The 13,068-nt window shown below is 39.5% G+C and overlaps 1 protein-coding gene across 12 annotated transcripts in view; it reads left to right on the top strand.

The window, feature by feature from the left end:
- PLEKHA7 (pleckstrin homology domain containing A7) overlaps positions 1 to 13,068 on the top strand; it is a 173,086-nt gene that overhangs the window by 59,985 nt on the left and 100,033 nt on the right. Inside the window, exon 1 of one of the 12 annotated variants that reach the window (XM_079965744.1) lies at positions 4,380 to 4,806. The exons of the other annotated variants lie outside the window; for them this stretch is intronic. Within the exon in view, the coding sequence (XP_079821870.1) occupies positions 4,736 to 4,806 (71 nt within the window). The 5' untranslated portion in view covers positions 4,380 to 4,735. Of the gene's footprint in view, positions 1 to 4,379; positions 4,807 to 13,068 lie in introns of those variants that run through there. 12 annotated transcript variants of the gene reach the window in all.

Below are 13,068 nucleotides of genomic sequence, written 5' to 3'. Positions count from 1 at the left end.
GTGTGTTTGGATTATTGATATCTTTCAGTTTGTGCAACCTGGAGCTGTGGACAATATTTTTGGATGTGTGATATCCACAACTAGTTTTTTTCCATCAGTGCCCACCTTGGCTAATCAGACCTGCTACTGGATAGTAAAAATAATAAATGACAGAGCAGGTGACCCCTCTGGACTAGAAAGATACCATGCTTCCCATTTTAAAAAATGGAAGCACCAGCAAACTTTAGTCCACTTGGAGGAATCATGGAACATGTTGTGATATCTGAACTCCTGATATTCTTCAGTTATAGTGATTACTTTTACCCAGGTTTGGAACTGAAACTGCCCTGGTGCTCCTGTGGATTATCTTAATCAGGAGGAATGCATCCTGTTGGTTCTTCTGAATCTACTAGTTGCTTTCAACCGCACAAAATCATACAGTTGGAAGGGATCTCAAAGCTCATCTAGTTCAACCTGCCAATACAGGAAAACCATTGACATTATAGGCTACATTCAACTAAGAGATCACGTTATCAGAAGCCAGCACAATGAGTTCCCATAGTGCATGGGACTTCCCTTCTCCTTGCTTCATGCTCTCCCCTAATCTGGTGGAAGAACTCTCCAGAACAGAACGCATGGGGGTGAGAGAGAAAGGAGATTTTTGTTTTGGGAAAGCCTTAGTGTGACTTCAAATTGTACCCTATATCTTTATGGTGGACCAACTGAAACCAGTCAAAATAAGCAGACAGAAGTGAGTTCAAGTCCTCCGGACTCCCTCAGAAGGTGCTGGACTCACCTTTCTGATGGTAAGAGCTGTTCCATAGTAGAACAGACTTTCTCCTTCACTGGAGGTTTTTAATTTTTAGTTGAGATTCCTGCATTGCATGGGGTTAGACTAGGTCATAGAATTCTATGATTCTATGACAATCTCAGCATTTAAACTAGAGCCTTAAGTACAGCAGAATCTGAGCAACTTTGCTTGTAAAGCAAATGCTAAATAGGCAAATGGTGGACTTACACCATGGTGGATTTTCAGACAGAGACTGCATGAATACAGCAGCTTTTTGTTGTATAAGTTGGTTTAACATACTTTATAGAACAGTACACAATTTTCAGAGTACATTGACAGTGCTGGTGAAGTAAGAGGTTAAAAGAATGAGCTACTAGTCAGGAAGTCCTTGGATGGAATCAGTGGCGTAGCATGGGTTATCAGCACCCGGGGCAAGGCAAGTAATTTGCACCCCCTAACCCATGGATTTGCGCCCCCTAACCCGTGGATTTGCGCCCCCTAACCCGTGGATTTCCCTAACCCCCAGATGTTGCGCCCGGTGCAGCCGGCCCCCCCTGCACCCCCCACGCTACGCCACTGGATGGAATATTTTATTTCCTGTGTGCTCACAATATGGGCTTGGATAAGCCAATTTCCCTCAGCAGTCAGCATATGGAAAATAATACTACTTTATCTTGCAGGTTTGTTGCAAGGATTACAGTTATATAATGCATATGAAAGACTTTGAGCACTTGAAAGTGATACAAAAACTTTGAACACTTAAAAGGACATTACAGTACTTAAGTTCAGACACTTAAATTTTTTTAATGACATATAATATTCAACTTTTCTAATTGTGTCTGAACAGATAGTACTGCGATGAAATAACTTTAAGGAAAGTGCCAAAGGTCTAATCTACAACTCTTATGGATGGCATGACTCATCAGTTGACAGTCTGGAAACCTAGTTTCATCTGCCCAGTTTAAGTTTGTGTTATTAATGCTGGCATGTGTAGGAATGTGAAATGATTTAAAATTATTTCACTCATATTGTTTAGACTGGTAGGGAAGAATATTCTGGGAGTTCACTTGCAATGCATACAGTCTTAGTTTTATTTGTAAAGTAAAACTTTAAGATTTAAAAAGGTTACTATGTTTGGTCTCACTTTAATTTTTCTAAAATTGGCTTTCTGGTCATACTTTAGGAAGATTAATTTTAACCAAGATGTTTTGAATAACAGCCTCAGGCAAAAAGAGCTGTAGGCAGTCTTTAAAATTTTGATATGATATCATGGATCAGAGTAGGTATAGGTTTGGGGTTTTTTGGTCAGCTTGCTAAATCACTCTCTTTGTGTAGGCAATGACTGTTGGTTGGGCTGAGCAGTTAAGCACCATGATCAGCATCCAGAAAGAATGCCCTGGGCTACAAGAGCTACTACTTAGGGTTCACCCGCACATCCTTTTGCTCCCCCCACCCCCCAAAAAAATCCACAGTTTAGAATTGAATTGGAACAAACAGCAACCAGATTTGCCACAGATTGCCATTTGTTTCAATTTAGCGCTAAAGAACGGGTTTTCTAGGGGAAAGTGACAGGGCAAAGGCAAAACTGCTCAAGGCATGGGGCAAGCAGAAGTGTGGATGAGTCCTAATAAGTGATGGTATCCTCTGGGCAAATGGGTGGGCACCCTCTTTATCTGGTTGTCACTTAGAAGGACAATAGCTAGAGTTTGTCAGTTGAGCAAGAAAGCAGGCAGAAGCTAAAGAGACAGAGACACATTTGCTCTGCTGGGCTCTGGGGATCACCTGGAAACCTAGTGGGGAAGCAAACTCCTTAGGTTCCTGTTGTATGTTGTTGTCATCAGTCTGTCTCTGGAGACAATACACCTTTGGAGTGAAGTCAAACCGGTGGACAGTAGCAGTGTTTGCTGTGGCTGTGGAGACCAATACAGGAGAGACATGTTTTGTTGCAGCTGGGGGAGATGAATGCGTTTGGTTGTGTTGCTGCAGATGCACCATGGCATTTCTTCTCTCTGTGCTCCTCTCAGTAGTCATCCCTCCTCTGGTCATTGCTATGGATGCATAACCTGACTGTTTTTCTCCAGGCACTGCAGTCATCTGCAAGGGATTCCCACAGAGCAGGGTTAAGTTTGCTAGTCTTCATGTCACGTTTGCAGACATCTTTGTAACACAGAGTTGGTCTGCCAATGAGCCTTGTGCCTGAAGCCAGGTCCCCATAGAGCACATCCCTGGTTGTACATATGTGAAAGTAAACTAAACTGTGCCTAAAGACACCACAGTTTCTGTTGTCCTTTATTCCAAGGAAACGCAACCCTGGATAAGTTCCTGAACCCCCTGACATCTGTCAGAAAGGGGAAAGGGGGGTATTATTTTTTGCCAGCCTGACTGGCGCCCAGTGCCAGCAGAGAATGATCTTGACCAAGTGAGCAGAGACCTTTTCTTGCCTGTCACAACTAAGGATCCAACCCAATGCCTCTTCACCCAAAAGTTGCAACATTGCTATGACGTAGGCAAAACCAGTCAATTTGTCTTTAGGAAAATTCACATCCTGCCTGTAACCAGCAACCAACAGATGTCCATAGCAAAGCCTAAAACCATCCCTTGAATGGAGCTGGATAGGAGTTCTCACCCAGGTCCACTTTGAATTCTGCCCCTCAGGAGCCTAGCTAGGTGCTGATTGGCTCCCAAGATCCCAGGCACCCTCATCATCCCCTACAGTCACAAATTGTGGGAGAACGCCTCCCCCCACTGCTCCCAGCACGGTGGGAAATGAGAATTTTTCGCTTGTCTTGTCTGCAGTCTTCAGCCAAGCCCTTCTTGTGTGAGAACTCAATACATCCTGGGTTTCCGCATATAGTGCTGTTCAACTGACTATGCACAGCACCCTCTGTCACCTACACCAATTATCTGCATTAATTTTAAACCTCCCACGACTGTGGTATAGACCTCACAGTCTTGTAAGGAATTTTTTAGAATGGCATTCCTCCTTAGCATATTAAATCCAGCACTATTTTCAGGCATGGCTGTGCTTTCAGTTTGCTAGCCTGCTGCCAGTTCAGAATGTAAGTGCTCATAGTAGTGTCTTTGACTGTTGTGTATGTGATGTTAAAGTTTTATTGGCATTGCAGAAGAGGTTGAAATAGATGAATTTACTATTGTTCATACTTTCTGTTGATAGTTCCAGATATTATTACTTTCCTCTGAAATGGCTTATATGTGATCTTATAGAAATCAATAGGAATTTATGACCATTTAAAAAAAATAAAAGCAGCTAATTAAACCTATGTGCTTTTTAAGACTTTAACCCAGTGAATTCTTGCATTGCTATGATATGCAGAAACATTAGCTATGGTAGATAATATTATACAAACGGTGCCATTTGGTTTAAATCGTTGCTGTTTTTAATTTCCTTTACAGAATTCAAGGTCATATATCTTTGTATTTCCAAGGGAATCCTTGTCATAGAGATAAAAATCATGTTTCACCTGCAGTCTTGATCTTCATTAGCTGATAGGAGGGATTTGCAGCATTGGCAATAAGTTCTGCTGGTTGCTGGCTGACAGCCAAACCACGCTGCTGTTTAAGATACGAGGTCTCTTGCTCTTTTTCTCTCTCTTGTTCTCATTACAGCATTCCAAGCCTTGTCTCTGAAAGAAGAATACAGTACAAGATTTTATATCCAGTTGGGAATAAGATGCTTATTCCTTGCTTATACAACCATATGTTTCTATATTTTGTGGTATATAGTATTTAGAAGACTGTTGATAGTGGGAAATTTTGCCGTTGAGGAAGAAGCAATCAGATATGCGGTCAGAATTTTAAGACCAGCTCAGAGTGCTCTTGGCTTTTTTTAGTAGGCTGCTGAACGATGCTGAATGATGCTGTACAGATGGATGTGGGTGTTTTAATACTCTGGTTTTAACGTATGGAATATGAAAGAAATGTAAGTGATTCTAGTACACGAACACAATGGGGAGTAAAGCTGGATTTTCAAACTCTGTTTCTCAGCCAGAACATCCATTCTTCCAAGTGTCATGCAGGTATGTACATGTTTAGATTTAGTATATGTATTTAGTTTTGTAAAACTGCAGTGTGGTGCTTCTCTTACGGATAGCAGTATGAACATTTGCCTGAAAAGACTTAGAACTGGAGAACAAAGGCAATATTTAATGGTAAAATTATGGTGTGCTTTTCTGTGCTAATCTCTATTCAGTGTTTTAAAAAGATGTTGCATTTTAAACGGGTAGCTGATGTTTCCATGGTCAGGTATTTGAAGCTTCCTAATGTTTTGAATGGAACAAAAGTGAATCGTTTATCATTCAGTTTTTTAAAACAGTGTCTGTAGTGCATTTGGATGGTTGTTTTGTCATGCTGTGTCAAATATGTGTCTGTTTTAGTGCTGTTAGGTTCCTATTAAAAGAAACCTGTTTAGTCCCAGAGAACATGATCCTGGTAAATCAGTTTTCTGGTGACTTGATTATACTTTCAAAGCTATAGGGCAAGGCATGTTCAAAATATTTACATATGGGGAAATTAGTGAATGCTTATAAGAAGAATGATTCCTGCATTTTTGTAGGTGGTTTCCTCTGCTAAGCAAGAGATCAATATTGCCTTTAGAAATAGTTTCTCATGTAACTTTTCCAGGCATGTTGTAACATGGCTCGAAGGTTCAAAGATTTCTGTTAAATTATGTTCCTTGTGTTGATGACTGAAGTGTAATAAAGAACAAATAGAAGTTAAACAAGTTTCTTTCTCAGCTTTCACTAACTGTCTTTGGTTTCTGGCACACCTTTTTAAAGGAATGCAGTCTTTGTTTACCGTGTCTGTATCCGAAACCTTTGCCTCTTTCTGGTGCAAGGTTGTAAAAAGAAGCGAAAACTAGAGTTCAGAATTTCTGTAAAATTACTCATGTGTTTGAAATGCGTTTGAGGAAGAGAGTAAAAGAGGGAGTTAATAATTAATGTGTCTAAACATAAGAATGTACCTGGTGATAGGACTTGGGATGTTTGCAGTTGTGATCGCTAATATTAAATCCCCTGAAGGAATCATGGTGAATATGTTTAGTTTACACTACCTGGCATATGAGGAGCATTGTGTAGAGAGTGTGGGTCATTCCCTCTAACTGCAAACTCAGGTGATGAACTGCCCATTAGTTTGGAAGCAAAGCAGGCCTACCCAAAATTAAATGCAGGACTCCCTAGTATTTATCTGGAAATATGTTTATTTATATGTATATAAAAAACCCTAAATGGCCTGAGAAGGACTTAGGCACTTTCTATATTGAAGGAATGTAATTGGCATTTGAGTCTACAGAGATAAGAAACCCATGGAAACTCACCTCATTATCTGGTGATGAAACCTATTGAAGTACATTGATAGTAAAGAGAGGAACACATGCCCATTGTTGCTGCCATTTGTCTGCGAGGGTACTTGCTTCTACCTATTTGCAGCTATACTAAAATCCTGGATTTCTCCATTGTTAACATACGAACATAAGAAGAGTCCTACTGGATTAGACCAAGGCCTGTATAGTCTAACATCCTGTTCTGAGTGGCCAACCAGAATGCTTACTTTTCCTCAGCAGTGTGAGACTAGCTGATCGCATATTGATCTCTGAATAAGAATTTTGCCCACTCATGAACAAATTAGCCTTAGCAATCAGTTTGTGGTGTGGGTGGGTGTTCCACTATTAGACACTGCATGTGTGAGCTTCCGGAGGGCTAAGGTAATTTCTGGATGTAAATGAGGCTGCATCTGGCTTAGCAGTGTGGGTTAGGAATAAGATTGAACTAGAGACATTGGTAATTGAGGCACTACTTAGAAAAAGGTGGGGGACTTTGAGCTCTCCACATGAAGTTGGACCTGGCCTTTGGCCATACTAATGGCAGATGCTTATGGGAGTTGGGGATCAGGTTCCTATACCTGAAGGTGGACAACCACTACAGGTAGAAATCACATTTTGCTCCCATCTAAAAGGGGTGCTGGCACCTGCCCACTGATAAAACAGCCACCCAGAAGCGGGGAGGGTAGTTAGTAGGGGCACAGCCAGATCAGGCCAGTGAGGGGCTATTCTGAGCTCCTGGGTGCTACAGCCTGTGCATGATCTGGCTGCCTGCTTTTGAGATGTCCCTGTCTTCATTCTTTTGGAGACTGCTTGGCCTGGGTGTGCAGCTCTGACAGGCATCTCTGAGCACATTTTGGATGTGTGGACTCAGGAGCAGTATAAACAACAACTAAAGGGTTTTGATGCAGGATGGGGTCATCCATTTGGAGACTGGAAGTCATGTCTCACTCATCAGCTCATAGCTTTCTGCAGTTCCATATGTTAATCAGTGAAGTTGTGACTGTCTTAAACTTTAGTTATCTATTCACCACAATTATTTATATTCCATGAAAGCAGCTGACTAGGAGCATTCAGTTATGTATTTTAAAAGCACAGGTTTGTATCTAATGTTAGTCATACTCAGAAAAGTCTCATTGAAATTAATAGATATGACTAGATTAGATACATTAATTTTATGGTATAACTTAGTTGTGTACAACATACAATAAACAACATTATGGGTCTTCATGTCTTGTCTGTGCACAATTCCCATTTTATGCAAATATTTTAGAATGACTTGACTTCTCCAGAATGAGAAGAGCACTATGGTTATCTTCCCTAGTCTGGTTGTCTGGAAGTATCATAGGAAGGTTTTTTTTCAGCCAGAACCTCTCAAGTGGGTCCCTTTGCCATTGTAAGAGAACAAGGGATGTGTTCGTTGTGAGTTCCGACACCTCTTCCTAGAAAAATAACACTGAGCATATGTATTTGGGACTCAAACACACAAAACTATGTAATGGATTATACCAGTGGTTCCCAGCCTGGGGGCCACAGAGTTATCCCAAGGGTTCTGAAAAGAAGTTATTTCCCCCCTTCCACTTGAAGACAGTCTCTTCACTATCTTAAAGCTGCATAGTGGGTAGCTACTTCAAAGAGTGTTTTAATTTTTAATGATCAGTTTTTAGAGGAGTGAGGCTGCTGTGAAGACTTTCTTCAGAGGGCTTTAAGACAGCGCCCCCTGCTTCTGTTTGTGCTTTTGGTGTCTCAGATGGGAGTGGAGGCAGGCTGTCTTAACACATTTGCTAAGTCTCTCTGTGCTCCCTTTTAATTTTAGCAGAATCCACACTGAATCCTTGTCAGTTTTTCTGCCTCCTAATTACTGATTGCATTCAGGTTTCTTAGTTTTGTCATTATTGGAGATTACTTTTAGTGCTTTATTGAGATGAATTATGTGACTGAGGAGTTGCCTAATTTGGGGAGGGGGCGGGTAAGACTTTTATGGCATTGTTCATTTTGGGACAGACATTTTAGGGTTGTCTGTTGTTCCTTGTAACATTTGCTGCTCATACCAACTTGGTTACAAAAAAGTAAAATAAATGCAAATAGCAAATATAAATAAAATAGAATCACAGTAATTCTATATATAAATAGCTTTCCTTACATGGTTTGGGATTTTTCATTGAAATATATAATTGATAGTCCTGATTCTAGACAGAGGAATATTATTTATTTATTTCTTAAATTTATTGGTAGCTTTTTTGCCACACCAACTCAAAGCAACTTGCAGTATTTTAAGCAAAAAATGAACATATACATACATTAAAATCAGCATTAAAAACCCTAAAAGATAATTCTCTCTATATATATATTTTAAATTACAGTACGTTAAAACATTTCACCCTCACAAAAAGGCCATAGAAAGTTAAAAGGGTCTGACTAAAAAGGCATTTTGCCTGGTGTCTAAAGATATGTAATGATGGAGTCAAGGGAGCCTCCCTAGGGACAACATTCCAAATGAGCACGCCCATTGTGATGCTGCCACCTTCTGGACCTGGCAAACTTGTAACATTAATTTTTCCCTTGTTCTAAAACAAGCTTATAAATAACAACTCACCTTTTCAATGATAACAAGTAAAGGTAAAAAGGTAAAGGACCCCTGGACAGTTACGTCCAGTCAAAGGCGACTATGGGGTTGCGGTGCTCAGGCCAAGGGAGCCAGTGTTTGTCCACAGACAGCTTTCTGGGTCACGTGACCAGTATTACTAAACTGCTTCTGGTGCAATGAGGCACCGTGACAGAAATCAGAGTGCATGGAAACGCCGTTTACCTTCCCGCTGCAGCGGTACCTATTTATCTACTTGCGCTGGCATGCTTTCAAACTGCTAGGTTGGCAGGAGCTGGGACAGAGCAACGGGAGCTCACCCCATCGCGGGGATTCGAACTGCGGGGACCTTCCTATCAGCAAGCCCAAGAGGCTCAGTGCTTTAGACCACAGCGCCACCCGTGTCCCTTTTGATAACAGGTATATATGATAGAAAAAGACAAAAAACTAATTTCAAGACCAGTAGTGTGCAACTAGAGTCATACATAGAGCTTTGCAAATACACATTTGAATCTGTATGAAAATGTGATAATCGGTCAGGGAGGAAAGCTTGAAGAAAATGCTTGAAGGCAAAAATACCTCAAAAATACCCCAGTGAGGTCTGTGCATACTTAGTTGTCACATAATGTTCAGCATCAGTTGTGGGAGAAGAGAAAAATATTTTTGGGTTATTTCAGTAAAATAACCAGACTGGCATGTAAAAAGGTAATAAAAACATCATCACAATGCAGAAGTTTTGAAAAACGCCACAGAATTTTGAAAGATTGTATAATTGGCATGATTTTTCATGCATTGTGTTGGAATATGTTGTTAAGATGAATTAGACTTTTTAAACATGGTTTTTTAAAAGTGAAGTCATTCCATAGTTGAGGATAGTAGACCTGTTTCATGCAAAGAGAAATTCCATTGTTTGACACTGACATGTTTAGATGGAAAATAAGTTATATTCTTTCTGTGTTCAGTAGACTGTGACCTGTTCACTTTCTGACTTTTGGTTCTGTCATAGTTCCTTTTTCTGCTATTCTCAGCAGAAGCTAGAACAGAAGTAAATCTGGGAGTTGTGTCTTTCTGCTTCTGACAGAGGCAGGCTCATCAGCCTTTATTGACCCCACTGACAGTGCTATCCATCTATGCAATATATATCATTTCCCACATGTCTTCATGACAGGCATGACAGGCACTAGTATTTTAAATAAAGAATTCATAGGAGCATATGGATTGTATAGGGAATATGTAGGGAATGTAAAGTGTAATATTAAACATAGAGGAACATTAGGCCACCAGATAAAGCTGTATTTTAATCCAATAAACCTAGAAACATGCAGTTTTAAACTGGTTAGAACATGGATTTGTTCTATGTCCTTTTAATGCAGAAAGAATAATTCCTTCCTCTACAAGTATGAGTATGAATACAGTGGATTAAATAAGATAAAATCAAAATGCAAGAAGATGGCACATTCTAGTTTATCCACTGCTGAAGCTTTGCATACAGAAGTAATTTAATGAAAGGGTATAAAATATGATATAATTACTTTACTGGCAAATCAGAAAATTGATTTTGAGAAACGTTTTTGGCAGACAGTTAAAATGTCAGCACTTATTTGGGCTTCACAGAATAAACAACACAGTTAACAGTTGCATATTATAAAAATAACTTGCTAAGCAGGAATGTACTTTAAAATAAATAGTAGACTCATTTTGCTTGAAGGGAATAATACTTGAACATTCTCTTCAAAGGCAAAGTAATAGTAGAGGAGCATTTTGAGGCTTCAGCATATTGGATAGACCTCCGGTTTATTTTGTTAGGCATTTGTAAATCAAAGAGCATGAGAGATCTGGATTACTGTGCAGTTCAGTCGATTGAATCAGAGTTTGAAATTTCAACAGTAGTTCTTAAACTATGGGATGATTACAACAGTGGCACTCCAACTGGATGTGGGGGGGGGGGAGCATGAAGTTTCACATTGTATTACAGAAATCACATGGTAATTATGTGGTGTGGTGCTTTAGAGTGTCAGACTAGGACCTGGGAGTCCAAATCTGCATTCTGCATTCTGCATCAGACATTCATTCATTTTATTTGTATGCCACTTTCCCACACAAAAAAATCATGCTCAAAGCGGCTTACGACAAAGAGACAGTAATGCATTTCAAACAAACACTACAAAAACAATCTCATAATCAAAAAGCAAAACAATGACATAGTAACAATTTCATAATAACACAGCAAAACAAAATATATAACTCATTTCAATACATAATAACATTTCCGTTCCATCACAGAAGAACTCAAGATCTTCCCGTCTTCCTCAACTGGGGATAATGTTAGGAATAATATTTGTAATAGTCTGCTTGAAGGAAAATATTGTTCTCAAGACAATGTAAAAGGGGGAGAGGGGTTTAACCACTTGTAGAAATCCTCAGTCTTCATTCCAAACCACCTCCCTGTCTCCCACTTGGGGAACTTGAACGGTTTTCTTTCAAGAGCAATGTATTGCCCACTTCAGGAATTCACACAACATCATCATTCCTCTTTCATTAAAAGAATAATCACAAAGTTGAAAGTTGTTTGGTATATTGGTAGAGGTTGAATTTTGATTTGTTTCTGCTTATATATTGTCCTTTTGGCTTTCTCCTGACTACAGTTCTAAATACTGTGCAAGCTGAAACTTACTGTGAGAATACAGTTATGATTAATGCAGCTGGAAAATGCAGTGTTTTATTATAAATCATACTAGCAGGCAAAATGGGGCTTGGAAAGAAGGAACACTGAACTTAATGCCTTCTGTTCACACTCCTCTTCAATAAAATAAAGAAGATTAATATAAAGCAAAGCAGTATTGCTGTAGAGGGTATTGCTCTACACTCCCATGATTAATTAACTAACATTATGGATATATTTTTTCTCCATGAACTTATTGTGGGGCAGCACACACCTAACACTCTTTTAATAGGAGCTATAAAACTATATTTTATTGCATTTCAGCTAACTAAAAATTTCAGTTACAGTTACTACAACATTTCCAGAACAGCTGGTCAAAACATTTCTTAAAAATTTGTTTGCTTGTGCAAGAAGAAAAGAAAAGAAATCTGGATATTCACTTCATTTGCTTCATGCATAGAAATACCAAATGATGACTTTAAAAAATCAGATATATTACTCTGTTTATTAGTGATATGTTGACTTTGTTGTTGTTGATTTAAAGAACTAAGAAATAAATAAGTTTTCAACACTGATAGTTCATTGAACAGAAATATCTCAAATTTCTTAACCTTAATTCCTACTCCGTTTTATGGTCTTTGGGTCTCAGAGGCCCATAACTGTTCATGATCTATCATTTTCTTGAGTAGATAGAACAATCATTGATTTCCATACCATATATAGTTTCTGATACTCCCACTTAATCCCTGGCTCAGCCCTGCATTTAAGTAAAGTTCCATTAAAGGGCAAGTTATAACTTGCTTGATTCATTTTTGCTGCCTGGAATGGGGTCTCCATTAGTTATTCTACCTTAGGCACTACAGTTTCTTGGAGGAGACCTGTTTAAGCCTAACAAAATCTACATAAAGTTCCTAAGTCCTGAAAGTATTGAAAGGCTAGGTTTGCAGTTACAAAGTATGAAGGTATAAGAATAAAATGAAATTTTATTGAAGCTTTCTCCCTACCCCTGGTGTCTCATATATGGCACACCTGCAAGTGCAATAGCAACCTCAAGGGCTTGCCCAGGTTGTCCATGAAGCCCCCACTGTTGTGTCAGAAATAGGATGTTAAAAGACCATCTCTTTCCCTCTTCCTCTTTCCACTCTATGTGCTTTTCAGCACTCAGATCAGCAGGCAAACAGCTGAACAGAAAGTGGAGTGACAATGAGAACAGGAGAGAATGGGGGTTGGTGGAAAGATAAAGCCTCCTTTGGGGCTGCTTGGGACTATTGTTGTACCTACAGAACTCCAAGTTTTTGGTGTGTGGGTGTGTGTGTATTTGAACTTGAAACATTGCAGCCAACCTGACCTTACTTATGACTCATCAAGCCACACATAGCACACTAGGTCACCAGAGACTCAATACACCTGGTTTTGCAAAATTATGCTGGAGTGAGGAATTGGCAAGCACCTATCAGACCAAACTGCATTTGGCTTTGTAAATAACTTTCAAAGGTCCTTATTAATTTATAAAACCCTGAACAACTTAATTCCAGGGTACTTTAGGGGCTGCCTGAACCCTTCTATCCCAGCTTCATCACTGTTTAAATAAAATGAAATTTATTACAATCAATCATTTGGTAAAATTCCTATTCAAGTGCAATTCCTTGTTTTAATCAGGCTCTGCTCAGCGCTCCCTTTCACAAGCCGTGCGGAGTGTGTGTGCGACGCTTGCA

Source organism: Podarcis cretensis (assembly GCF_951804945.1).
Source record: "Podarcis cretensis genome assembly, chromosome: 1".
NCBI lineage: Eukaryota > Metazoa > Chordata > Lepidosauria > Squamata > Lacertidae > Podarcis > Podarcis cretensis.
This window is presented reverse-complemented; position numbering and strand designations above follow the sequence as displayed.